The sequence below is a fragment of the Blennius ocellaris genome (genome assembly GCF_963422515.1).
Source record: "Blennius ocellaris genome assembly, chromosome: 2".
Classification (NCBI taxonomy): Eukaryota; Metazoa; Chordata; class Actinopteri; order Blenniiformes; family Blenniidae; genus Blennius; species Blennius ocellaris.
In genome coordinates, this window is record NC_137651.1 from 3,442,307 (window position 1) to 3,469,059 (window position 26,753).

The 26,753-nt window shown below is 42.3% G+C and overlaps 1 protein-coding gene across 1 annotated transcript; it reads left to right on the plus strand.

The window, feature by feature from the left end:
* Nucleotides 1-25,205, plus strand: galnt17 (polypeptide N-acetylgalactosaminyltransferase 17; the record flags this gene model as incomplete). Its single annotated transcript, XM_080513971.1, has 11 exons — nt 1-244; nt 2,412-2,595; nt 11,399-11,565; nt 18,590-18,764; nt 19,686-19,883; nt 20,877-20,994; nt 21,808-21,993; nt 22,266-22,403; nt 23,080-23,175; nt 24,038-24,199; nt 25,071-25,205. 11 exons carry the CDS (start codon nt 1-3, stop codon nt 25,203-25,205), a joined length of 1,803 nt encoding a protein of 600 aa, XP_080370097.1.
* Nucleotides 25,206-26,753: the final 1,548 nt, after the last annotated feature.

Consider the following 26,753-nt stretch of genomic DNA (forward strand, 5'->3'; position numbering starts at 1 on the left):
ATGGCATTCGTGTTCAGACGATGGAGGCTTCTGCTGGTGCTGAACGTGCTCGCCCTCGCCGGCTTCATGACTTTCTGGGCCAGGTGCAACAGCGCCCGCAGCGTGCAGCCCGCCGGTCCCGAGGCTCCGGCGGACTGGAAGAGGCCCCGGGCCAACGGCACCGCGCAGGGGCCCGGCATCAGCCATGAGGGGCTGCTGAAGAGGCTCAGCTCGCTGGAGGACGTGGTGTACAGGCAGCTCAATGGTAAAAAAAAAAGCAGCGTGACACTCGTTCAACTGGAGTGACACGTAGAGAAGTGGTTGGTTCCGAAAACCAGAGGACTTGAAGTTTGCATGTTCTCCCTGTGCATGCCTTTAATTAATACAGGCTCTACAATTGTTCAGCATGTGGACGTGTTGAGCTCTCTGAAGGTCTTAGTTTACATGCAGTTGATATTAATTGATGACTCCAGAATTGCCTGCAGCTCTTCACTCTTTCCTGGCTTGGGTACAGAAAATCACGAATTGACCCCCCTCCTCTAATGAAAATAACCCAAAATGGTCAGAATTGAACAAATGTGCTTTCAGACTTCACATTCGTAACATTTTAGTTTCGCCTTGACAAAGAAATGATTGGAATGGTGGGAAAAGTGTATTTCTGACTCCACATTCCATCTCTGGCCTCCTCCACTGTGATTTGCATACTTGCAAACTCCTTTGTGTGCCCCAGACTCTCGATATCAGACATGCTCCCCTGTTTCTAGGAACCCTGACATAATGTTACAAAGTCACAATCAAGCCTCCATAAACTAATCTGACTGCTGTGCTTAGTTGGGTCCTTTAAGCTTTAATTGAAATAATCCAAAATGAATAGAATTTCGAAAAGAAAATGGAAAATTGGAAAAAAATGTAACTTAAAAAGGGCAAAAAAAGCTTGAATGGCAGCTGTGTTCACCTCCTTTGAAAGGTTAAACATGTTTTGTGGCTCCTGTTAAACTTGATGGTGGAAAGTGTCAAAAATGGCCTTATTGGTCATAAAGGTTGCAGACGCCTGCCTTAAATTCATCCTCATTCATCCATTCATTCATTGGCAACATTGGGAAATGACACATTCAAGGAAAAGTTATAAACTTAATGCTGAGACAGGATTCAAGAGAATTATGGCAACTAATTCAATGAAAAAGACTAATTAACATTTAAGCATTTAATTTAATTGTGTTTTTTTTTACCTTGAAAAAGACAAAACATTAATAAAGTAATTTCATTCCATACTAGATTACCATTACACATGAAGACTATTCATTTCTGGAACTTGTCTTGCACATATGACATCATGATGAAAGAAAACAAGTAAAGTATAATACAGTAAACTGTAACATGTGGCTCGTGGGCGGCCACCAGTTGTTTTGCAGTGAAAGCTCATCAGCAGACTCTTTCAGCCCGTTCATTCCGCTTGTGCCTCGTCTGTAATGGGCTATTGTGCTGCTAATTATTGGGTCCTGCTTGCCTCTGACATCACTCGAGCAGCCGTTTGCAGTGTCTGATGTGTTTGTGCAGTCGGCTCGAAAATCTAAACGCACCAGCTTTCTTGAAAATGTCACCGACGGACAGTTAAAAACGTATTCATTGCGGTAACACAGATTGTAGTGGGTTTAATTTCCAATAAAGCGCTTAATTCCTCAGTGTCATAATTGAGTTTAAATGGAGAAACAGATTAGAGCAGCTTCTGGCTCGCGGCGCTGTGTGCAGAATTGTGGCTAATTGATGCCTGAGAGAACAATGTCTCCCCTCCAACAGGTCCGAGTCGGGGCTTTTGGGGATTTTTGCTCTCGGGGCGCAGGATGTTTACCAACACAGTAGCTTTGAGTGCAGCTCATCACGCTGACGGATAACCACTTTAATCTTTCCTCCACCCACAAATACAAAACACACTCTTCAGATGCAGCTTGAATAAGAAACGTTCAGGGCTGAATGAAAGGTGTTTTCCTCTGTGAGCCGAGCATAAGCATACATTTTAGTAAGTCTCCTATCATAAACTATGCACAAATAGTAGCTGTTTGGCGTCAGTGAAGTTTTGGCAAATATTAGTAATGGGAATAATCCACATGGCATGAAGCTCAGCTCTGAATTGCATATTAAAACAGGCTTACAACAAAGAAATAATCTACCAATCACACTTTTTGTGCATAGTTTCTAATCTTGACATCCTCTGTGTGAATCTGTGCCTGTGCTTGCAACAATATGCAATCAGCCCAGAGATCCCCCTGCCTGACAGCCTGGGAGTGCTCATAGTTTATCCACGTGAGTCTGGGAGCTGCGATGGCGAAGCGGGCTATCAGCCGCAGGCCATGGAGCAAATTACCGAGAGGAGAGCGATTCAGGCTGGGCTAAAGCATCCTGACGTGTAATCTTCTCTTGTTTGCCTTGCACAGGTCTGTCCAAGTCCCTGGGCCTGATTGAGGGCTTCGGTGGTCTGGGTAAAGGTGGCCTCCCCGCCACGGTGAAGCCAACGGAGGAGGACAAAGCCAAATACCTGAAGGAGAAGTACGGCTACAACGCCTACCTCAGTGACAGGATCTCCCTGGATCGCACAATACCAGACCACCGGCCAAGCAAGTGAGTGCAACGTCTTCAAAGTTATGAATGAAAAAAAATATTGGGAATCTTCAAGATCCCTGCATCCGAGATCAACGGAGATGGGTTAAACATCATTTTCAAATGTAATAACTTTTAAATATTTTATCAGTAGCAACATGGTTGCATGTCAATATGTCCATGTTGCTCTGGATGATGCAGATTTAGCTCCAGTGGAGAGTATTGAAAATCCATTTAGTTGATGAAAGTGTGCAGTTGTTTTGCGAAATGTTGGCGATTTCTGTTTGGGAAGGTAATTTGAAGTGAATGCAGCCTGTGCACATGTAAAAATGCATGATTCCGTAAAACCTGTTGTAGCATATCTGCATCTCTTCAGGCGTTCCTGCAGACAGGTCATATTGCAGGTCTCACCAGAGTTGTGAGAACAGTCCAGAAACCCCTGCCTGTGTTTCTTCAAACAGCTCGAGGTCAAGTTTGAATAATTACCGTGTCGTTAATGAAAGCTCTTTGCAGCACTTTGCTGCCTCCACTGACTTGTTTGACGTCACATTGGTATCCCAGTTTCATTGTGTAACACACACAGCGCTCTTAATGAGGAGAGTGGGCAGGTGAACTTTTGCTGGTTGCGTGTGGAGTGGACTTCATTCACAGTGGTTGAGGTGCATGCAGGAAAAATTCACCAGAGAGAAAAAATCTATAGTCTTCAATGCAGTGATTTCACTCTTGCGTGCTGCTTCAGGTTTCCACAATTCTGAGATCTTTCATAGATCCCGTCCCTCCGTCTCTTTATGTAATCCCACACAGACTCTGCCATACTGAGGCGTTATTGTATCACTATCGGGACTCTTTGTTCTTTCTCACACTGAAAATAGTTCTGAGCGACTGCAGCGGCTCCAGGTTCTGTGTGATCAAGGGAGGTATTCAATCATTCAATCAAACTGTATTGCTATAGAAACTCTGAAATCAGAAAAATGTAGACAATATCTGTTTGAGATCATGAGAAGGAACTAGAGTGAGGTGTGAGCGTGTCGCCTTGTGTGAAATTTGCATTCGTCATTGGTGGAGCTCATCTTGATCCCTCAGTCTGAAAAGATCATCTGATGTCACATTGCAGACCTGCCGCCTGCATGAATGATTCTTCTCATCCATGAGAAGAGTCATTCACAGGTTTCATGTCAGGGTGCCAAATATATGGCTCATGGGCCAGAACAGGTCCGTCAAAGGGTCGAATGTGGAAGTAAAGAAGATATTCACTGCTGTTTTCCAGTGAATATGACTTAGAAAGTTCATAGTTTGTTCAGTGGCAGTGCCTTGGTTTGCATTCTCTCGGTGTGTGTGTGTGTGTGTGTGTGTGTGTGTGTGTGTGTGTGTGTGTGTGTGTGTGTGTGTGTGTGTGTGTGTGTGTGTGTGTGTGTGTGTGTGTACTTTTCTCTAAAACTAATTTCCTGTTGGAGTGTTCTGCATCACAAGTAATTAGGTTTCGTGGACACTTTGTTGAATGTGAACATTTGCAGGATGTAATCATAATTCTTTGCACAAAAAAATGTCATGTTGTCATATTGTTGATGCTCTGGATTTTGCGATGAACCAAATACATTTGCAATACTTCAGTTTTAAATGGCTCCATATATACATATACACTGATTTACTGGCTTGGTATATTCAACTCAACAACACAAATGCATACGATCAACGACAGAAGAGAGCCTCTACATTCACCATGCTGTGAGGATGAGACTCATATGGAATCTACATTACTTCCTCAGAGACACAGTCTCCAATTTCCTATGTTGCTAAACATCTGGAGCTTGTTTCCGAATTTCACGCAAAAGGTCCCTGAGCCATAAAAGACTGGCTGCAGATGTGTGAGGGTTTTGCTGGAATACCACCTGACTTTCACAGCACACGGGAACTCATGCTGAAATACAGGGGGACATACCAATACCGTGGACCCTCACAACCTCATCTTCTATCAGGGTGTACATGAAGTTTGATTGTGGAGGAGGAGCTCCACCTGAACTCCGTCTGTCTGCAGAGCTGCACGGCCCACATGCCGCCTTGCAGACTTGAGACAACACGTTTTTAAGATGCGAAAGCAAAGCAGATTTCCCCCTGATGACTTGTCCATGCAGACCCAGTCTATATATCTGTGCTGCACGGTAAACAGTCCAACCGTCACTCCAGGGGCGGATAAACCTTTCCGCAGCTGCTGTTTTCGCTTTGCCTTTCTTTTGCACAACATCCCCAAACGTGTGGATGTTACAGGTCTTGTTCGGACTTCTACCGTTCTCTCTTTCCTCACGACGACGCAGACGGTGGTAATTGCAAGCAGGGAGTGCTTTGATATCTTTTTATAGTTTCGAGGTTTTTTTTGTGGTTTTTTTTCTGCATTGTAAGGGAAGTTCTTCACTTCAGATACCCGAACCGATTATAGAGGAAGGAGCCTGTTGCTTTTTAGTGTTTCCAGAAGACCTGAGAGAGGGAGAATCTATCCATCTATCCATTTATCTATCTGAGCTACATCAGCTGATTGGCCTCAGCTGTTTCATTCAATGCTTCACAGTAACGGGATAATTCACAGCCGGGTGCCAATCAGTCGGCTCGTCGCATCTCATAACACCCATGCAGGTGTACAGAATCAGACATCATAACTGCCGAAGCTTTCACCTCGGTTTCATCCATTACAGTTATTACACGAGTACCTCGGAGAACCCTCTTTCAGAGCTTATACCCTAAAAACACATCGTGATATGAGTGAAAAGCGTTTTTTTTTTCTTTCTTTTCTTTTCTTCTTCTTGTCAGTGCTGCAGGGCTTCTCAGACGAACCTCCATTCAACGCCTTTCAGGTGAAACAAATCTAAGAAATGGTTATCTGACAAAGAAAAGAAAAAGTGTAGTGGTGGTTTGACATCCAAAAGAAAGAGGACACTTACCTGACATGATAATTAATGCTGTGTCTCGAAGTGTACATTCACTACATTGATAGAAAATCCAGTTATTTTATAAAATAGCTCTCTGTCACCGAAGGCTATTTAGAGGTTACTCACCATGTCTCCATACCTGAATTTTTTATATTTTTTTGTCAATTTATTTCAGACATCTCAGAAACATATACAAAATGCAATAATCTATACAAATAATTAAATCTATACTTTCTGAAAATGCACTAACACAAAATAAATCTATTTCCAAGTATACACATGCCTATATATGTATAAATTATACACGTAACATATATATCAAATTCAACATATCTGAAAAGGGAAATTGATCTCAACCCAAACATGGACTAAATTTAAAACCAAGACAGAAAAGTGTGAAGAGAGCCATTAAATCTTTTAATGACAAAAAATAATGATTAAAGATTTAATTAAATATTAAAGGTGAAATCATTCAAACAGTGAGGTAACCTACTTAAGAGAAACAAAAAAGTAAGATTGAAACAAAGATAAAGTAATTTGTAATAAATAAATATATTAAATGTAGATAAATGTAGATAAATGTAATTAAAGTAAAAAAACAATAATTGGAAGATGGTAAGTGATGCAGGCTCCATCTTTGAACATGGAACCAGCATTTTGTACCAATTAAATGATGCGATGTAAAGATGGACTTCGGAAGTTCATATAAAATTCTTGACTGAAATTAAAGCTCACATAGACTCAGATTCCCAGATAAGTGATTCAAGTGTAACGTATCTGTACGTATCTAAAATTGAGAAAAATAGCTACAAATAAACTAAACAAAAACCTAAAATGTGTAGATGTTCTAAAAGAAATAGGGTTAAAATGGGAAAATATAGCACGCACAACTGCTAATAGAAGAGCAAAAAAAGCTCAAATGTCAACATTGTCCAAAAATACTGAAACCACTAAAATCAGGTCCAAAAACAGCTCAAAGTGTATAGAAATGTTTACCATCCTAAACTGTAACTGAAACTTTATAAATACGACAAAGGAGACCATTTTTCTATCAAGTTAAACGTGTTTTGTGGCTCCACTTCAATTTGATTTGGTGGAAAGTGACAAAGTACATCTTTCGGTCATGAAGGTTTCAGACTCCTGACCTACACACTCCCCGGCTGCTGAATGAAAAATAGTTCAGAACATTATGAAGGACACTTCCCACCCTGAACACCCGCCGTTTGAACTGCTGTCATCAGGTAAAGCAATAAAAAAAAAAAAAAAAAAAAAAAAGCTATTTTCACCCTGCAGTGATAACTAGCCTCTGTGCTGCATCCAATAATAACCCATCAAACACGTTTCTAATCCCATAAGCTGTTTTACAATCAGAGGTGTCACGGTGGGGGAGGAACTGCCTCTGGCCCTGAGCTGGATGGATTGGATCAGTGACAATATGACGGAATCTCTTTGACAATACATGAGGAATCCCACTAACCCCCCCCCCCCACACACACACACACTTGTTGTCAATGGTTAATGGCTGGAAGGTGGTCGTACCAGAAGTGGCTGACATTTGGTTCATGTCACAGGTAGAAACCCTCAGACTGCAACAGCGTGTTGGGAATCCCCCTAATGGGGCCCCTGCAACACTGCGAAATCACACACATGCAGTGGTGCATGTGGAAAGGAAGAGTTGAGGAGTTCCTTAATGTGAGTCTACAAACACCCCTGTGTGTGATTGTTTATTTGTGTCCCTGTGGTGTTTAATTCTAGGTTTTATCCATTTTAGCCAATGTCATATCGACTCTCTGCATGATGCACTGACAGGATGACACTTTATTGTTGTTGTAGACATTACGAAGACAATAAAGAATATTATGGTCCAATACTGACAAGCTGAAGAAGTGCATATCAACGTATGTGAACACTGTGAGGTTTGAATGAAACATTTGACTTCATGTGCATGAGATCATTGTTGGTGGAGCTTTTCACCTGACTCTTCTCATTCCCTCCCTCTCTGCCTCTTCTCATATTAGATGAAGTTGCACCGTCGGGCTTATTGATCTGCAGGCATTTGGGCATGCAGTCCAGCAAAGTGAGCACATGTGCCACTGCTTGTGTTAGCAGGAAGAGAACCCATTCCTCCAATCTCATTCACACACTGAATTGATGAATTTGCACATTAGTGTGCCTGTCGAGTGAGCGTGTGCAGCCTCATCTCCACACGGTGCGCCGTGTCTGAAAGCTGCAGGTTTCCTTCGCCCAGCTTGTAGTAACGGCGTCCTGCTGACGTGGCTGCCGGAGACAGGAGCGGACCCTCACTCTGAAAGTCATTGATGATGACATAAAGCTCCCGGCCCGTTGCTGCCACCGGCTCCCGCTCTGTGTGACGGTCGGGTGTCGGGATCCGAATCCAGCGCTCCTAGTTGTCACTCGTGTCTTTCATGTCGCCGGGATCAAAGTTGCATATGAAGCGTGTTGTGCTGTGATGTGATGTCTTCAGGCTGAGCAGCAGCAGGGAGCCACGCTGACCCACCGCGTTTGGACTGAAGGTCCCTTCAACACCGTCGATCCGGAAAATGTGAACGCAGACGAGCAGCACAGAGGAAAATATACAAACTCATATTTAAAATATTATGGGAAGGCGATACAGGACTTGTATTTTCAGTTCTTTTTAATCAGACCGTGATTATCACCTCAGACTTTCAAATAAATAATAGATTTAGCATCTTTGACTTTATTCTCCATCTTATTGCTTAATGTATTAATTTTCTTCATGTTTTTATTGCATTGTTGCAATAAAGCACTTTGAATTATCTTGTGTCCGAATGGTGCTACACGTTAACTTGCCTTTAAAGGCTGGTATATTCATGCATTCTTACTCCTAAAAATGTGTAGAGTGAAAATAAAATAGATACCGTAATATTTGTAATTTTGATAAATATATGTAATGTATAATATAGAAAAACATTCACAGTAGAACATAAAATGACAGCCGTTGATGGAGAGCAATTTTACCCACACGTTTATCTTCTGAGGGGGAACATTTTCAATCCAATTAAAGGTAATTAATTCACCTTACATGCATGTCTTTGGACTGTGGGAAGAAAATCTGCAAAATGCTGCAAGTTAGTGATACAAATGGGGAATAAAAAGAGCTTTTTCAGCTGGGAAAGTCTCTCAGATGTAAACATGGACGCAAGTTTACCAATCTGGGAGAAAACAAGTAAAGCGACACAAAGAAGTTCTGAGAAATGTTTGGAAATCTCTTGAGGAAAACCTAGTAATTGATGTTGCGTTTCATTCCCTCTGTTAAGACCTCAGACAGAACTGGTGGACTCAAAACTGATATCTTGTCTTTCATTTTGCTCAGAGTTCAAAAGGATACCAATAACAAAAGAATTCCAATAAAGAAAAAGCGCTCACATGGTCAAGAATGACCACAAATTTGAAATAACCTGGAATCCTGGCACAAAGACTTGGACAGAACAAAATGAACTGGCAACACAATAAAGGTACACAAGGAGCATTTATACATGAGGGAGAGGAGAACAGGTGGAAGCAATCAGGGGCGGAGTCCACAATCACAGAAGTGGGAAATTCAAAGGGAGGAAGTCAGGGGCTGCGCCCAAATAGTCCCTCCTATCTCCTTTCCTATCTCCTTTTCCTTAACCCAGGAAGTGATTAAGTGGCGGCCATGGTAAGGAATGTTTACATTCTCAATAATCTAAGGGAAGGGTTAGCCTCCTTTAGCCTTGGATGAAAAATAAAAAGATTAAGAAGTCTCATCATTTTTCTACACCTGGCCTCTTAAAGAGACAGGCACACACAATATGTTGTTAGGAGGACATGTCAGATGTAATTCTGTGTGTGCCTGCCGCTTGCAGCCGAGCACTGGTAAAAGTAAAAAAAAATCATTTTCATCCAAATCCCATCCACTCTGAATGGGATTTTTTTTTTTTTTTGCAGTTTTTTTTCCCGTTAACAGTTTTCTGAATCATAACAAAACGTAACAAAACATAACATGTCATAGTACACGATTCCCAAATTTTCTGCACTTTTTGCATGCTCCCAGTCCCATGTCAATAATCCAGCAGAAAGAAAAAGATTAAAAATAAACCAGTGCCTCGGATAGGAACCTGTGCACCTTGCCTCTGAAAGAGACCTTAATCTCACTTCATTTTTTTCTTCTTCAGAATTCTGAGGAAAAAAAGCCAGACTTCTGACATTAAAGTCACAATGATGATGGTGTGTAAGCGTTATAGAAGATGGAAGGATAATGGATAATCCCACCTTTTTCGAGACGTGCCGCTGCCACCAGATACAAAACAACCTTCATCAAGAAATGTCAAAAATAACTTCCGATAGCTTTTCTTCATATCAACGTCAACGAGAAAAATGTGCGAAGCATTCCAAACGATTTTCACATAAATTTGACACGTTTGACATTTTTGTACTGATCCAAACCTGAACATGAAACACGTATGTCGCGTTCTGTGTATGAGATTCGATAAGGAATGGGAAATAAACGCGTTGCAGTCAGAGGAGCCATCTGTGAGAGGCTGAATTCAACACACATTTCTCATTGAAGATGAAGATGAAGATGTACTTGTAAGGACTTCACACTTCGATAACTCACGCTGCTACACACTGCTGTCAGGAGAAACACTCTCCCTGCAGCCTCCTGTTCTCGACGAGTATTGCCATAGTTACAGTAGCGTCTTTTACCTTCGAATTTCCTTTATTTTTTCTACATTATAGTACGTGTATCTCCGATGCACGTGTCTATGAAGGTAATATCTCCTTAAACACGTTGCTATTCAAACTTCAATACTGGCATTTGTATTTTTTAATACCTAAGATGTAGCATAAAGGAATAAAAAAACATGTTTTTTTAATTTACTTTAAATAATTGTTGACATTTTGTTTTTTTTAGTGTTTGCTCCCAAATGCCACAACTAAAAAATATCATCAAATTCATTACAGCATCTGTATTCAGTATATAATTGATTTAAAGGGGTCATATTATGCAGCTTTTCAACACTTTCACAAGGTCTTGTTGATCCAAAAACATTGTATTCAAAGTTAATTTCCCCAAATCCAGCTTTTCCGTGATTTTCCTCCATGAGAATATTTGATCATAGGAGCTGCATTCAGAATCTGCTGTGTCTGTGTGAGCTGGACTGGCTCCGCCCACACATGACCATCTATGGGAAGAGGAGGAAGTACTTCCTCTCGTGGTGCCATGTGCCAGAGCAGAGCTGCCTAATTGTGGGAGGAGCCTACCTTGATTGTGATTGGCTAAACCCCCGATGACACTATATAGGGATTGATTTCTGATTGGCCGGTTGAAGCAACACACTTTTTTAAAAACTGAAGCAATCCAGGGAGAGAGAGGACACACTTTCTTCACTTCTGGGGCGTCGTTCAGGTATGGGGACGATTAGTACTGCTGGAAAACCTTTAGGAAGTAAATTTTGCATAATGTGACCCCTTTACGTTCAATTTGAACAGGAGATTGTAGAATAAAATAGACGAGAGAAGTGTAGGAAGGCATTTCCTCTCACAAACCGGGAGCCGTAGCCTCGCCCTGCCTCTTTCCTCTTCATTAGAGCTGTTTGAACCAAACAGGGGTAAAAATAGACCGTCTATCTGCAGCAGACACTCGGTGAATAGACTAATTTACAGGGGAGGAAAAAAAAGTCCATGTGATTACAGTAGAACAGGAAGAGGCATGTGCTTCCCCCTTTCAGCTCCACTGAACAAGATATCAGCCGCTCCGTGGAGGCAGTTCGGTCTTTTGTGGTAATAATGGGCGACGAGTGGAGCGTGCAGAGTCCACAACGCATGAATTCTTACGGCTGAAAAGGGAAGGAGTGTGTTTTACAGATGGTGCCGCGTCTCTGTTCGTGTTTCCACAGATGTACAAAGGTCACCTACCCGAGGGACCTGCCGCAGATCTCCATCATCTTCATCTTCGTCAACGAGGCGCTGTCAGTGATCCTGCGCTCCGTCCACTCGGCCGTCAATCACACGCCGGCTCACTTGCTCAAAGAGATCATCCTGGTGGACGACAACAGCGACGACGGTCAGTAGAGACGGAAGGCTTCCCCTCCCTCATCCCAGCGGAGCTAAATGGCTTTCCAGTCCAATTAAGCTCTTGCCTGTAGAGGCCGACGTAGAACAAAAGAAGGTTTCCAGAAGGTCTTCTGGTTCTCGTGTATCTCATTCTACAGCATCACCCATTCAATTCACACACGTGTTCCTGCACACTCACACATTCAGTGGATGCAATTTGGGGGGGGGGGGGGGGGGGGGTTCAGTGTCTTACCAGACGGGGTGCAACAGCACTGGAGCAAATCAAAACTGACTTTAAAAAGCAGGTTGTAGCTTGAAGAGCTCACCAGTCCACATTTTTGGATATCTTTGGCATGTGCATAGAATCCAACATCCAGCTTTACCTGGATGTGTTAAAAAAAAAGAATTTAACTGGAGTTATTACACTTGTGTTTTTTCTTTTCTTTTCTTGTTTTAGAAACTGCAACATCGAAGAAACATTCTTTTGATTCAAATTATAATAGAAGAGATCAGTACGGGTCACTTTTTTGCACGCAAAGCTCCGGCTGTAGGAAGTAATCAGTGGGGCTGTTTACATGGACGATGCCTTGATCAAAAACCAGACTACACCACACCCCCATTCCCATCATTTGGTGCAAATGTAATCAGACTGAATTGTATATATGGTGAGTACTTTTGCCTCATGTAACCACAGGTACTCACACAGTTTAGAGCCACATATTAAAACCCAACAAGCCTATTGAGGAAACAAGAATACTGGTTTCCTCAATAGTTCCTCGATTATTGCAGTTGTAAGTTCAGTTACGACTTCACTCCATACCTAAAATAAAACTTTAAAAAAATGGATCAATGCACGTGAAATTACCTATAGAGATCATTTTAATAGTCTTTCTTACATTATTCTGAGTTTATCCGGTGCATAAGGTGCAGTGTAGGTCAATTTAATGATGGATTCATTCTTTAAAGGCCCGTATTATGAAAAATTCATTTGAATGGTTTTCCAACTGTATTGCGTGTCCTCAGCCTGTATGAGGCTCCAGAAGTGAAGAAAGTCCGTCATCTCCTTCACTTGCTCCACTTTTTACTCAACGTGTGCTCAAATATGTGAATCACAGATTTTCCCTCACAATATTTTTAACTAATTATCTTTAGGAGTCTCTACTTCTGGGTCTGATTCTGGTTCAAACTGGTTGAACGACAGCGTCTCTGCAAGCAAGACCGATAATTCCACTGTCAACATTAGCCCCCAAACTCTATCGTTTCGGATTAACTGGTTTCAGTCCTAAATGGTGCCCGACTTCCTTTAGCATCCATAACTGCTGCTTCTCACAACATGTGTAAAATAATTCTCACAAAATATAGGACACTTAGGAACATGGTTGTATATGTTGTTAAAAGGCGTTCATCGGGACGGCTACTGATTCCTGTCGAGTTTTTAACATCTGTTATGAGCAGCAACAAGGGACACTAAATTGTTACCAGATTAACAGGGAAGCCACTTATTCTGAAACACTGGATAGTTTTTCTCCCGGAAACGGGCCCGGAGTCGGCGTGGACAGACACAAACAGCCTGCTCTCAGTAGAATCACTAGAGGGACTTTTAGGCTGGAATTGAGGACCAAGGCTGGATTTGGGGGAATTCACTTTGAATATAATGTTTGACCTCTGACACCGATGTGAAATTGTTGAAAAACTGTCAATATGGGACGTTAGAGTTCAGCTGGAGTCCCGTGTTTGAAGCAGGAACTGTGTGAAAACTAGCCGACTCTCCAGTGCACCCTGCAGTGAGTCAACGTGGCAGCCTCTGTCAAGCCACACTTACCCCTGGAAATAGTGGCGCTGTACTTTATAATGTGTTTGTTGCACGGCGGCGTTTTCCTTCCGTGACAGCAGGATGGCTCTCTCCTTGACAGAGGTGGTGGCCATTGCTTCTGAAGAGCCGCTTGCCGAGGTGACTGATGGTGTCAAATATTTGCAGGGCAGACACAATTGGATGTCACAGGAGAGTTGTCTGTGTCTTATTTATTGGGCAGGGCTGCCAGGCTGAGCTTTGTGGGGCGAGAGGGATGGAGGGGGGAGGAGGCAGGAGGCAGGAGGGGAGGAGGCGAGGGAAAGATACAGGGGAGTCGGTGTCGGAGGAGGGGTTTCGTCGGGGGGAGGAGGAAGGACGGAAAAGGTCAAGGAACGAAACGGTTTGAAGTGTTTAAAAATAGGCAAAGTAGAAAGGAGACGGAGATGTAGAGGCAGAATGAAAGGAGAGGCTGAAAGAGCAAATTCAGGCTATTAGAGAAAGTAGCGGAGAGGAAGAGAGAGACGGAGAGGCACTAAGATAAATGAGGTCGGACAGAGAGGAGGAGACGCAGTGCCATGAATATCTGAGAGAGAAAATATAAGGAGAAGGGAGGAAGGATACGAGACGACGAGGATGATGAAGGCTCAGAAAAGGCTCTGACATGATCTAATTCACACTGTCAACAAATCCTGTGAGAGATCAAAACCAACACCGTGTTCGTCTGTCGGGGAACGCTTTGTGACTTTCCCTTCATCTGTCTCTTCTTCTTTCCGTTCTTTTCTTACCAAAGTGATACAGCCACAGGACAACCCTCTGTAATTCTCATAAACATTGCCTAAATTATGCCCTGATTTTATCATATATCTTCAGTTGTGTAGCTAAATAGAATTAACACCAATACTATTATTACTACTACTATTACTTTTTCTATTATTACTACTAGTTAAAATGACCATTTTAACAGTAGTGGTATTAACACGACTACCCTTACTCTGACTACTATTATGCGCCATTACTTTTATTTTTTTTATTTACTTTTGCTATTATTATAACTTCTATTAATATTTTAACCACTATTACTAAGACTGCTGATTGTAAGTAAATAAGTACATTTTATTTGTATGGTGCTTTTCACAGACAGCAGAGTCACAAAGTGCATCACAGTAAAGACAGATAAGAAAACATCTTATAAACACAGTAAATAACAATAGTAAAGCAGACAGTATTAGTATGACTAAAAGTTAGAATTTGTCTGAATTCGCAAAACACACTATTTAACTGAAATGAAGGGGGGAAAGTATACATACAAAAAATTGATACATGGCTTTTCATAGCTTTAATTTAGACATGTTATATGCATTTTTTTCTTTTGCTTTTGTAGCCAATTTTAACAAATTGATTTTTTTTCCACTGTAGCCATTTTAATTATTTTAGCTACTTAAAGCTGTTTTGAATATCTTCTTCAACCATAATAGCAATTTTAATGTTTTTGGACTATTTTTGTGAGTTTACCATTTTACCTGTTTTTCTTTTTTGAGGTTATTTAATCTGCTTTTAGCAATACTAGCTGTGTTGCTTTATTTAGCTGTTTTATAACCAGAAGATTAGACCATCTTTAGAATATAAAGTACAAAAAAAATCAACAAACATTGAATTTGCAGAAAGTTTTCTGAGCCATTAAAGAGAAGGGGTGTACACAATACACATGGTATTTAGCCAGAGTGATAAAGATGAAAGGTGTACGAGACTGCCACTTCAACACACCACTGGATGTAAACTTTAACACAAGTATGTCACTGACAGGGAGCCACAACAGCAGCAGTAAACAAAACACACACAGCAGTTTTTTTTGTTTTTTTTGGCCTCACACACAAAGACCCCTAACTCCTACTGCCAGTCACCAAAACCTCCACTGAAAGAAAAAGATTCATTTCAATGGCTGGATTGACATCATAAACACCCAGCCAGAATTTGGATGTCAACCACCAAATGAGCAGTAATCATACACTCACCATTAGATGTCATAATGAAACGATGCTTCGGTTGTTGAGGTTGAGGGCGAAGGCGCATTTTTTTGCAAAACTGTGCTCCACGTTTTAATTCTATCAGTAAGTTACGCAGTGAACAGGAAGTGGCAAGTTCAAAGGTTAAGACATACGCTGCACCAATTGGCTGAATCAGACCACAGTGAAATAAATTTGATAAAATAAATTCATGTTTTAGTGGTGTTTTATTAATAAACCAGACAATAGGAATATTCACACAAATCTAAATATCGTAAAACAGAATCAGAACATCATGGGGGTGCAATGGCTCTCCCAGGTGGAGCTATGACCCCCCCCCCCCCGGCACTGCCTATGGTAGAACAGGTATAGAATTGATAGCTCAACACATGTTAGAATACGGTTACTGAGAGAGTAACTAGAAGTGAGTAACTAGAAGTGAGTAAAGAGTCATTAAAGGATTCCGCCTAATTGTGTTTGTTATTCTTATGTCAAACTTTATCGCTCGGTTTCGGCTCATCCTGATGTGTGACTTTGCACAAAGCAGTGTAGTGGTCACTCTTGCGTCACAGCGGGAGTGCCCTTGTTCGATTCCAGGACTCCTCAGTGTGGGGGACTTTTTGTCTCCCGGGTTTTCGAGGTAGTGAGAAGAGAGCAGCTTGACACCCACGTGTGTTTTCGTCATCTTCAAGTGACAGCGGGGGTTAAGTGCAAAGGACGGCGAGGCGGGAAAAGAGAGCGGAGGAGTGAACGATTGTGAGAAGAGTTGAACTCACGTCTTCTGCTGCACCCCTCTCCGCTGGCTCACGGCCATCCATCCATCACCGAGGGGACGAGGCTGCGGCGGCACAGAGGGCGAGGCACGCAAACAAATCACACTCCCTCCCCTCACTGCGTGCAGCGCATCACCCGGCCCCTGTCACTTCATACGTATGTGTGTGTGTGTGTGTGTGAGGGGGGAAAACACAGCATGAAGAATGAGTTTGCGATCAAGAGCTTCAGTGGGTAAGAAATAAATAAAAGTCTGCATGGGGAAACAGAGAGCATAAGAAATGTGTTTGAGGGATTGTTTCAGTGCGTGATGGAGAGGAAGAGTGTGTGTTTGGGTCCGGAAGGGGAACGCCTGATGAGTTGATGGAGAGATCAAAGGTGTATCGGTGGCTGACACTCAGGAAGCCACAGACTCCCTTTGGTGTTGTTTGGAGAGTGCTGGAGCTTGAAAAGGCCCCGCGGGAGGCCGAGCACGCTGATTTATGTCACGTCTCAGTTTCTGTTTGGCTCTTTGTATCTATAAATAACAGATTCTTGTTTTTTTTCTGCTTATATGTGTGACATTGTCTCAGGGTGTATTGCAAGTGTCTGTTCAGCTGCTCCATATTACAAAGGTTGAGTCATTGCATCTTGCACTGTAGACTTGTCTAGTTTTTACACGGTCACATTAGGGATTCGAACCAGGGTCCCACACACTCACGGTCAAGACTGAGGGACCGTTCACATTCAGATAGTCTGGGTCTTGGTTCACTTGGGAGGGAGGGGAGTTGAGAATTTTCACACCTTAATTCAGTTCGGGTGATGTTCACTATTACTTTTGAGACCCAACCAAACCTCCTGGAAAATGTCATGCAAGTACATCTGTTGCTGGTTTGGGGGCGCTGTCACCTGAAGAATCACGGCTCACTGATTGGTCCGGACCAAAAGTGCAAGTCCCGCTGCCATGGTGGCTGGGTTAGTTAGATCATGGCTCATGGGTCGCCACAAACAACTTCAATATTTAGTCTTTAGGCCAGATAACGATGAGCTCATTACTCTCTACTTCTTCCTCTCTACTTCTTCCTCTACTTCTTCCTCTACTTCTTCCTCTACTTCTTCCTCTACTCCTTCCTCACTACTTCTTCCTCTCTACTTCTTCCTCTCTACTTCTTCCTCTACTTCGAGCTCTCTATTTCTTCCTCTCTATTTCTTCCTCTCCACTTCTTCTCTCCTTCTTCCTCTACTTCTTCCTCTCTCCTTCCTCACTACTTCTTCCTCTCTACTTCTTCCTCACTACTTCTTCTTCACTATTTCTTCCTCTCCACTTCTTCTTCTCTACTTCTTCCTCTCCACTTCTTCTTCTCTACTTCTTCCTCTCTACTTCTTCCTCTCTACTCCACGTTTGCCTGCCACATTTTTTCCAGCTTTTTCTTTCTGTGACTGCTTCTTCTGATTCACACTGTTAGCTTTGTATGTTTACTACCCAGAATGCACTGCACACAACATCACACTGTCTCCCCCCCTCTTCCCACCCGCTAGAAAGATGGTTTGTGATTGTAAATGCTCCGGTTCGGAGTTGGTGGGCGTGTTCACTTCACCAAAACAAAATGGTTTTCCTTTGGCGAGAACTCCAGTCTGGTTCAAACAGGGGAATGTGAACACGCCTTCAGGTCCAATACTATCTTTTTTCTCCCCATCATTCTTTTTTTTTTCCCCCATCCACCCGACACCATAGAAATGACTCGAAATGATGTAGTACATGTGCCAAGCCTATATAGAGGGCGCTGTAATGCCACAGAAATACACCAAAAATAGAGAAGAGACAGCATGCAAAAATCCTCCTATTTGAGAAACCCAACTTCTCACCTTATTAAAGTGACGAGCATCAGTAGCTTCTGCAGCTCCATCTGCCGCATGCAGTCCGCCATTGCTGTTATTGTGTGCGTAGTTTTTTCTTTTTTTCTTTTCCCCTTTGTCCTGTTCTGTAGCTTGAGCAAACAATATTATATGATAGAGAGCCTTTTGGTGTCAGAACAGTTTGTACTCTTGCAACAGGAAGAGATTTGGAATCTCTTCCTGTTGCTGCCTCTGTTGTTGTGCTTGTTATTAAGTTACGACGCAGAGAGGGTCACTGACATCATCGTTTCAAGTAAATGTGCATCTTGTCCATCCACACGTCAAAGCTGAGGTGGCGTTTTTAAATTACTCCACTCTGGAACCCATTTAGAAAAATTTTAAATAAAAATCCTCAGGCTCCTTAAACACTGCGCCGTGTGGATGAGGCGGTTACATGAAATGGCGACGTCCTATGGACAGGGCGTTAGCCAGCTAACTCTCAGGTGCTGTATCTTTTTCTGTCTGGCGAAACTGAAATAAATATGCGCAAAAAGTAAGAAAATTTTATACTATTAGAACGTTTTTCATTTGGCTTTTCTGAAGATCTTGTAAATATTTCACGGGTGCAACCCATGTGCTCATCCCACTTACAGAGCAGCTGAAAGCGCCGCTGGAGGAGTACGTGAACAAGCGCTACCCCGGCCTGGTGAAGATCGTGAGGAACCAGAAGAGAGAGGGGCTGATCCGAGCCCGGATCGAGGGCTGGAAGGCGGCCACCGCTGAGGTGACGGGCTTTTTTGACGCCCATGTGGAGTTCACGCCCTCTTGGTGAGTGAGTCCGGTATTGTCTCGATATAACTTGTGTAATATGAAATCCATCTTTTGCCACTTTTTACACCAGTTGCTGCCGGCAATTTCCTCAGTTCGGTCCGGCTGCTTCACAAGAGATTCCATTAATACATTTCTCAGTATTCCCTCCACAACTAAAACACTCAAACAACATTTTAACGTGGCATTTTTGTGTACTTTCATATATAATTCCATGTTATCCACAATGTAATTTGAAATATCAGCTTGGAAACACATTCGTCTATCTTCATGTTGTCCATGTTTGAGTTGGAGGGTTTTGAGATGTTTTCTCAGTCTTACTGAACTGAAACATGCTGAAGTGCACGTCCACACCAATAGTTTGTAGATTGAGATCTCACACTGGATATAAGATAGATTTACTGTGGTCACCTCCAGCTCTACACCTTGTGGATGAAGCATGTGTACAGATGAAATGAGTAGAAATGTAAAGAACCAGAGTAAAATAATTTTTAAGACAAGAAAACTCCAGCTGATGAAAGACAAATATCTCATCGAGGAGGCTACAATAGCATTTCTACCAGAGCTGTTTCAGATCGCTTTTATTTACTATTTAAAAAGAAAAATGGAGCCACTTGACTTTTTATGGCACTGTGGCCTCGTCCCGCTGACACCTCTTTGTCCGCGTGGTGCTTTTCCAGCTCAGCACGCCCTTCAGTGGATGTACACAAGGCAGTTCAGTCAGCATAAACAAGCACAAACCCTCCAGAGCCCCACTGAGCCTGAATCAAACGGAATCACTAATAAAGTTGCTTGAGGGACTTTCTGATTGAAGTTGGTGCCGGAGTGTTGATCTTAAAGGGAAGCACTGTGAAGCTCGTGTCCACTGTTTTTATTCTATATTATTTCTTTCTTTCTTTTTTTTTTTTTTTTTTAAAATAGGGCTGAGCCGGTTCTGGCCAGAATAAAAGAGGACCGCAAGAGGATCATCCTGCCCTCCATCGACAACATCAAGCACGACACCCTGGAGGTGGAGCGCTACGAGAACTCGGGTCACGGCTACAACTGGGAGCTGTGGTGCATGTACATCAGCCCGCCCAAACAGTGGTGGGACGAGGGGGACATGTCAGCCCCCATCAGGCAAGCAACACCCCCCCCCCCCCCAAAAAAAAAGAAAAAAAAAGAAAAGAAAAGCTCAACTGAAACCAGCAGTACAAACGCAGTGGCTACAGGAGGTAGACGATTCATTTCTCATAAATTGTAATTTGATCTTCGTTGAAGTTTTTCATGCTTCGTCTCACACTAAGTATTAACTAAGATTAATAAGCGATTAAAGAGAATCTCCCATCTCATGTGATCGACTGATGATCTGATTGGCCTCTTTATTTTCACCGCACTAGTGTTTAACATTTTATATATGCATTGAGATGGTTTTATATATAGTTTTGTTATACATACAAAAACTGTATGTTTGGTTGCATTTAAGATATTTGATTACATTTTTTTACAAGTGTTTCAGCTTGTAAAAACATTAGAGTCAGCCCATTTAGTCATTTTGCTTATTAATTTCCTTTTGTGCCATGTCTCGTGGTTTAAACTGGTTTAAGCCGTCTAAGCTACTTTTAACCGTCTTAGTTATTATAACTATTTTAGCAATTTTTGAATTTTTGCAAAAAATCCATTATCCATTTTAGGAATATTGACTCTTAGCTTTTCCTTGTTTTTTTCTTCTCAACTTGTTTCATGATTTAAGCTCTTTTAGCACGTAGAGCTGTTTTAATCATTCTTTAATCATTTTGTCTCTATTTAGTCTTTTCCAACAACTGTTTTTTAATTTTTCCTTTTTTTGTTTAACAATTTTAGCAGTTACAATTCTTTTAGCCATTTTTTGCTGTTTTATAATTTTTTTAAGTAAATAAAAAAATGTAATGTAAAGATTGTTGAAATTTCTTTTTATTAACAAGGTTATTTTCGAATCATTTTATGGAAGCTTCAGGGAGCGTTTATGTCCTTCATGGTGGCTCCAGAGCCGAAGGTTGAACCCCGACCCAGATCACAAATGCATTCACTGAGCAACATGTACTACACGTGTATATAGTTGTTTTCATATTGGGTTTCTTTCCTCCGTGGCAGTACTCCCGCTATGATCGGCTGCTCCTTCGTGGCCAACCGCGCCTACTTCGGCGAGCTCGGTCTGCTGGACTCCGGCATGGACGTGTATGGGGGGGAGAACATCGAGCTGGGCATCAGGGTTTGTGTGTCACCCACTTTTTCTTTCCTCTTGTTCCCACTCCCTCTTTACCCCTGAAGGTTTAAGTGGAGCACTGGCCACCGTAGCGTGGCACCGCTGATAAATGAGGCCCCATTAGGAGTCCTGGAGGACTGGTCCTGTGTGTGCAGCTCGCAGCAGGGCCACGCAGAGAAATAGGTCACATGGAGCAGCACCGCTGGAAGATGCTTTCTCTATGTTTTCACGGCTATGTGGTTTTCTACTAACTTCACAATCACCCCAGATGTGACAAGTGTTGTTGTTGTTCTTTTTTTTTTTTCTTTTTTTTTGTAAGGCTCATATTTTTAACCAAGTGGCTTCTTTTCAAATGACCACATAATAAATCCCATTCCTCTGTAATGCGTAGCCATAAATCTGTTCACAGCTTTAACACTGGCCTTCAGCCCTTTGTTGTAGTTTTATCACTGAGAACTTCGGTGTCAGACACACAAAGAGCAATGAAATCCTTGATGAAATGTAAAGTCTAGACAGAGGTGTCAAACATAGAGCCCGCAGGCCAAAACCGGCCTGTCGGAGGGTGTGAAAAAAATTACTCAGTATATGCAGTTTTTTTTTTTAATAAAGTAGATAAAATGTATGATCTTTAAACAGATTTGGAAGCCAAATCAAGAGACACTTATCATTTTCAATGCTGGAACTTCTTCTACATTATCTCATCTGAAATTATAATAATCATTTTGCATTCATTGACTTTTTTTTTTTTGGGACAATTTCCTGTTTTTTATTGTCCAAAAAAAGCCCCCCTATGGACTTTATATCACACTCTTCTTGCAGGTGTGGCTGTGTGGCGGCAGCATGGAGGTGCTTCCTTGCTCCAGGGTGGCTCACATCGCACGGATAAAGAAGCCTTACCACAGTAACATCGCCTACCACACGCGGCGTAACGCCCTGCGCGTGGCCGAAGTCTGGATGGACGAGTACAAGTCCAACGTGTACCTGGCGTGGAACATCCCTATGGAGGTGAGAGAGGCAGCCTCAAACATCAGACTTGTCACTGAGGCATTGAAGGAAAGCCTTGGTCTGTCTCCTTCTGTCTGAGTGGCGCGAAAGGTATGGACTAGCTGGAACCAGCAGATGGCGGTAGTGCAACTGCCGTTGAACCCAAGTGAAGAAGAAGAAGAAGGGAAACAGTCATCAGGGATGAAAAAGCTGCAGGGACCACCCGAGCAGTGGGAAACGATGGAGATAGATAGAACCAGCAGATTTACTATGATTTCCTGTGTATGCTGCAGAACCACGGCATCGATTACGGAGACATTTCTCAGCGCGTCACCTTGAGGAAGAGTCTGAACTGTAAGAGCTTCCAGTGGTACCTCGACAAAGTTTACCCGGAGATGAGAAGGTACAACAGCACGCTGTTTTACGGTGAGGTGAGTCAAAACTCAGCTTAAAGTACAGTATTTTGTGGATGAGTCACATATTTGTTGTTGTTTATTGTTGATAATTCACAATATAGTGATACCAGTAGGAATACAGGTCTATACGACGAATATTTTTCAATAATGTTTCAGTCATCACTGTCTACAGCCACTTCAGAATCCCCCGTGATGCACCACTCAGCAATATCCACCAGCTAGATTCTTTTCCTTATATGATGATGATGCCACAACCTGCCCTGTTCTGCCTCTGATTGTTAAATTATCCCAAAATAATGTGACATTAAACAAATACTATGGTTTGATTTTCACTTAATCGTCATATTACATGCCACTGATTCTAAAATTGATCATATACCCACTTCTCCATCAAAACACCACTGTGCGGCACATACCATCTGTGACCACTAGATGTCACTGTATGGTGGCTGTATGCTGCTATGGTACCACAGAAAAACTTACATAAATACTGTGTTGGACTGACAGAGCATGGAAAATGTGGTCAAAAAGAAAAAAAAAAACCCCCGTTACAAAGCAGAATTTAAAGTAAAAATGATCAAATGTGCAACAGAAAGTGGAGGCATATGCAAATGACTTGTAGTCCAGATAATGTGTGTCATATTTTATCAATTTCAAAGTGCGTTTTCTTTAAATCAACCTTTGGTTCCAGATCCGTAACTCCAAAGTGAGCAACCTGTGTATGGATCAGGGCATGAAGGAGAACCACACCGCCACGCTGCACCCCTGCCACGGATGGGGTCCCCAGGTAGAACGTGAAGATTTTACGGCTCATGAGTGCTTCTCCCGCGATGTGACTCACTTGCTGTGCTTCTCACCGCGGCTCGGCTCAAATCCTCTTAGGACGGACTTCTGCTGTCAAAATAAAAATGTTTCTCTGCTGCACTTTTTTTTTTTTTTTTTCTTTTCCTCTGCTGAACTCCTGAGTCAGCGGGTGTCGGCTCTCCGGCCCGCAGGACCTCACTTTTCAGCTTGAGGGGACAACTCTTGGCTCCGGCAGCAAAAGTGCTTTAAAACTAACTGAGGTTAAAAAGCGACTTCATCCTGAGTGCAGAGAAGGACTTCAACAAATGGTGTTTAAATCACCAGTCATGCAGCACATTTACATGTAATGCATTTCATTTCAACACCACTAGATAGATAGATAGATAAATAGATTTACCCTCCAGACTGATTCATTGTTCTGTCTCAGATTACTACGTTTACTCCTACGCTGTGGACAGAAGGCGAAATATTTTGTCACATTTTGTGCAAGACTTCTTTCTTTCTTTTCTTTTTTTTTTTTTTTGCTCTCCTCAGTTTTTCAACACAAACAACACATTTGATTTGTGCAAACTGCTCCATCGGCACTCAGCGTGGTTCTCCTCAAGCACAGATCTGCAGGAGAGTCTCAGCACTGCAATCAGTGGAGAGCAAGAAATGTCTGTTTCCCCTCAGCCTCATTTGGAGGATCCATCTGTTCACAGAAAGCAATGCTGTTTGCAAAAAAAAAAGAAAAAAGAGGAAAGTCTCTCTAGAAATGTAATTTTCCCTTAGCGTGTTGTGCGATAATGACTGAAGCGTCTGCGGGGGAGGTTTCAGGTAGTTTTAGTTGTGGGTTGTGTCTCCAGATCGGGCGTTACACCAAAGAGGGTCAGCTGTTTCTGGGTCCGCTGGGCAGCACCGGGGAAGACACTCGCTGCGTGGTGGACGACCAGGTCAGCCGCTTTCCTCAACTCCTCAACTGTGACAAGGTGACAAACGTCCAGCAGAAAACCTGGAATTTCAATCAGGTGAGCAGGGATTCATCTCCTTGACTTGTCTGGCTCAGTCTCTTCCAGCTTCTGGTTACGAGTTGCTGAACAGATTCGACTGCTGGCTCATGTGGAGGTGTCGGGTTTTTCTCTGTGAAAGTGTCTTGAAATGACATAAAATAAAAAAATGTTTTAATTCAACTGAATTACCCACGATTAATATAAACATGTGATCTGGTGGTGATGAGACACCAGGATTGTCAAAACTTTTTTTTTAGACATCTAGTACTAATTAAATACACTATTTTAGCTTGAAAAAAAAAAACTAAATTAAATCGGGCACTCGGTAGAGAGCAGACCTTCGTCAACACCCGAGTTAGCATTTGCTCGCATGTTAGCCGTTTACTCATATCAACGCAAACTCGATAGCTCAGGTAGCTGCATCAATTTGTGAAACGTGATTCGTCGCCATGGAAACAGCTCAGCTACCAGGCTACGGAGAGGCTGCAAGGCTTTGTGCGAGATGTATTGGTGACGCTATTACAAGAAACTTTCAAAGGAAATTTAGTGTGAGGAGATGAAACGAGATGAGTGGGGCATTTTTTTTCCCGCAGTTTCGCAGTTTTGGGGGATTTGGTCCTTGGTTCCTGAAAAATCAATTGCATGCAATTTGGGTGGGTAGCTTTTGCGAAAAGCTGGTAGAATACATACAAACCAACAATTTAATAAATAAATACACACAGACAAAAACATAACCTTTTCAGCCAACTTTGGTTGTCGCCCTACGTTCGTTGGCGAAGGTAACAATTACTGATTGGTTTGGATGATACATATTTCTCCCTCGATCCGTCTCACACCTCTCTCCTTCTTTCCTCACTGCTTCTCTCCTCTCCATCATACACCCCCGCAGAATGATTCGATCATAAATCGAGCGACGGGGCGCTGCCTGGAGGTGGTGCAGGCCAACGTTTACTTCGGCCACCTGCTGGTCCTGCAGCCGTGCTCGGGGCAGAAGTGGACCATCAAGAACACCATGAAGCAATAGTCCACTGGGCCAGTTCCACCGGGACCAATTACAGCGGAGGCCATTTCCCAGGAGCTGTCACCTGACCTCGGCTCCGCTCACGGCACAAACGGCGAGGACGGGCTCTTCATCCTCCCAACAAAGGGGAAATAAAACTCTGAAGAAGCTGTGGGTTGTTTTTTTTTGTTTTGTTTTTTTTAAGTTCAAGCATGAGGACTGTGTCCGTCTGTTGGGACTTGACAAACTTCCAATGTGATGTTGCCATTATTTCTGTCCGTGCCACTTCTCTCTGCGACATTTTCTAAGGACTGTGGGTAAAAGTTCGATCAACCAAAACCATGTTTTTCTGTCTTACGTGGGAAAAGAGTTTATATCCTCAAAATCTTTCTGCAATATTTCATTGTGAATCATCTCATGCCTTTTAAAATGTGAAACAGTCTGAAGTAATAATTGTAGTTTTATTAGGTTTCAACAAGTTTTTGGTGACCCGGGATGCACAAAAACTTCTGACTGCCTACTTGCCAAGCATTCTTGCCTAAATTGTCATTATTGTTAGTTTAGAAAGTTAGACCCCTGTAAATATTTTGAAAATTTGATCAACAAAGCACCAACAATAAATACACTGGAGCTAGTTTTTTGGTTTTTTTGCAGTAAATCATCCCAAATCTCATTAAAAGCCACAATGTTAAGAGGGCTACTGGCTAAATCATAATTCTACATAAATGATGGCTTCTTTTAAATGTGTTGACTCCAAGCTCTCTGTAGCATCAGATGCAGTACATCCTTGTAGCATGACTGTAAGGACTTCATGGGGTGCAGAGTTGTGCTGAGTTGATTAGTTCTGTTCCCTGCTGAGTGCCATAACTACTGCAGACGGCCAAAAGTCAAGAAGCACTTTGTTTTCTGTCATGTTGACAAAACTGGAGATTAGAAGAGGAGGCTGGAGTCAGCGATGGATGCACAAGGCCACGGATTGTGGAAACGCGGACGAGAACTGTTCCTGAAAGGAGATGTAAATGATGTCATATATTCAGTTTATTCAGTTGGGTTCTTGCGCCACGATTGTCTTCCAATAAACAACTGGTTTCCTCCATTGTGTATGGTTACTCTTTACAGTTTGTCACTTTACAAATTTCATCAAAATCTAGACAAATTCAGATGCAATTATTTTTTCAGTTGTTTTACCGGAAGCGATTTGCTGAATGGTTAATGAAAGCGATAATTTTCCATATGTTTTGATGAAAAACATTAAAATTAAACATGCCTCAAAAAACCTTTTAAGGGTCCAGGCTGGGCTTGGACACTGTCATGTGTCAAACTCAAGACCTGTGGGCTGAATCCAATTATGTTTTCTTTCAGAGAAATGTGCCTGCTTCCATCTTTATATAAAAATAGGGTAATAGCTGAGAAGCTTATTTACTCCTGTGTCCTTTATCTTCCATATTACAACTGGCTGTTGAAGGTACTATAATGGTGATGTTGCCATTGATGAAAAATGACTTTGGGTATTGTTGGAAACAACTATTACGGTTTTTCATCTTCATGAGGCATATTTCTTTGACATGCGAC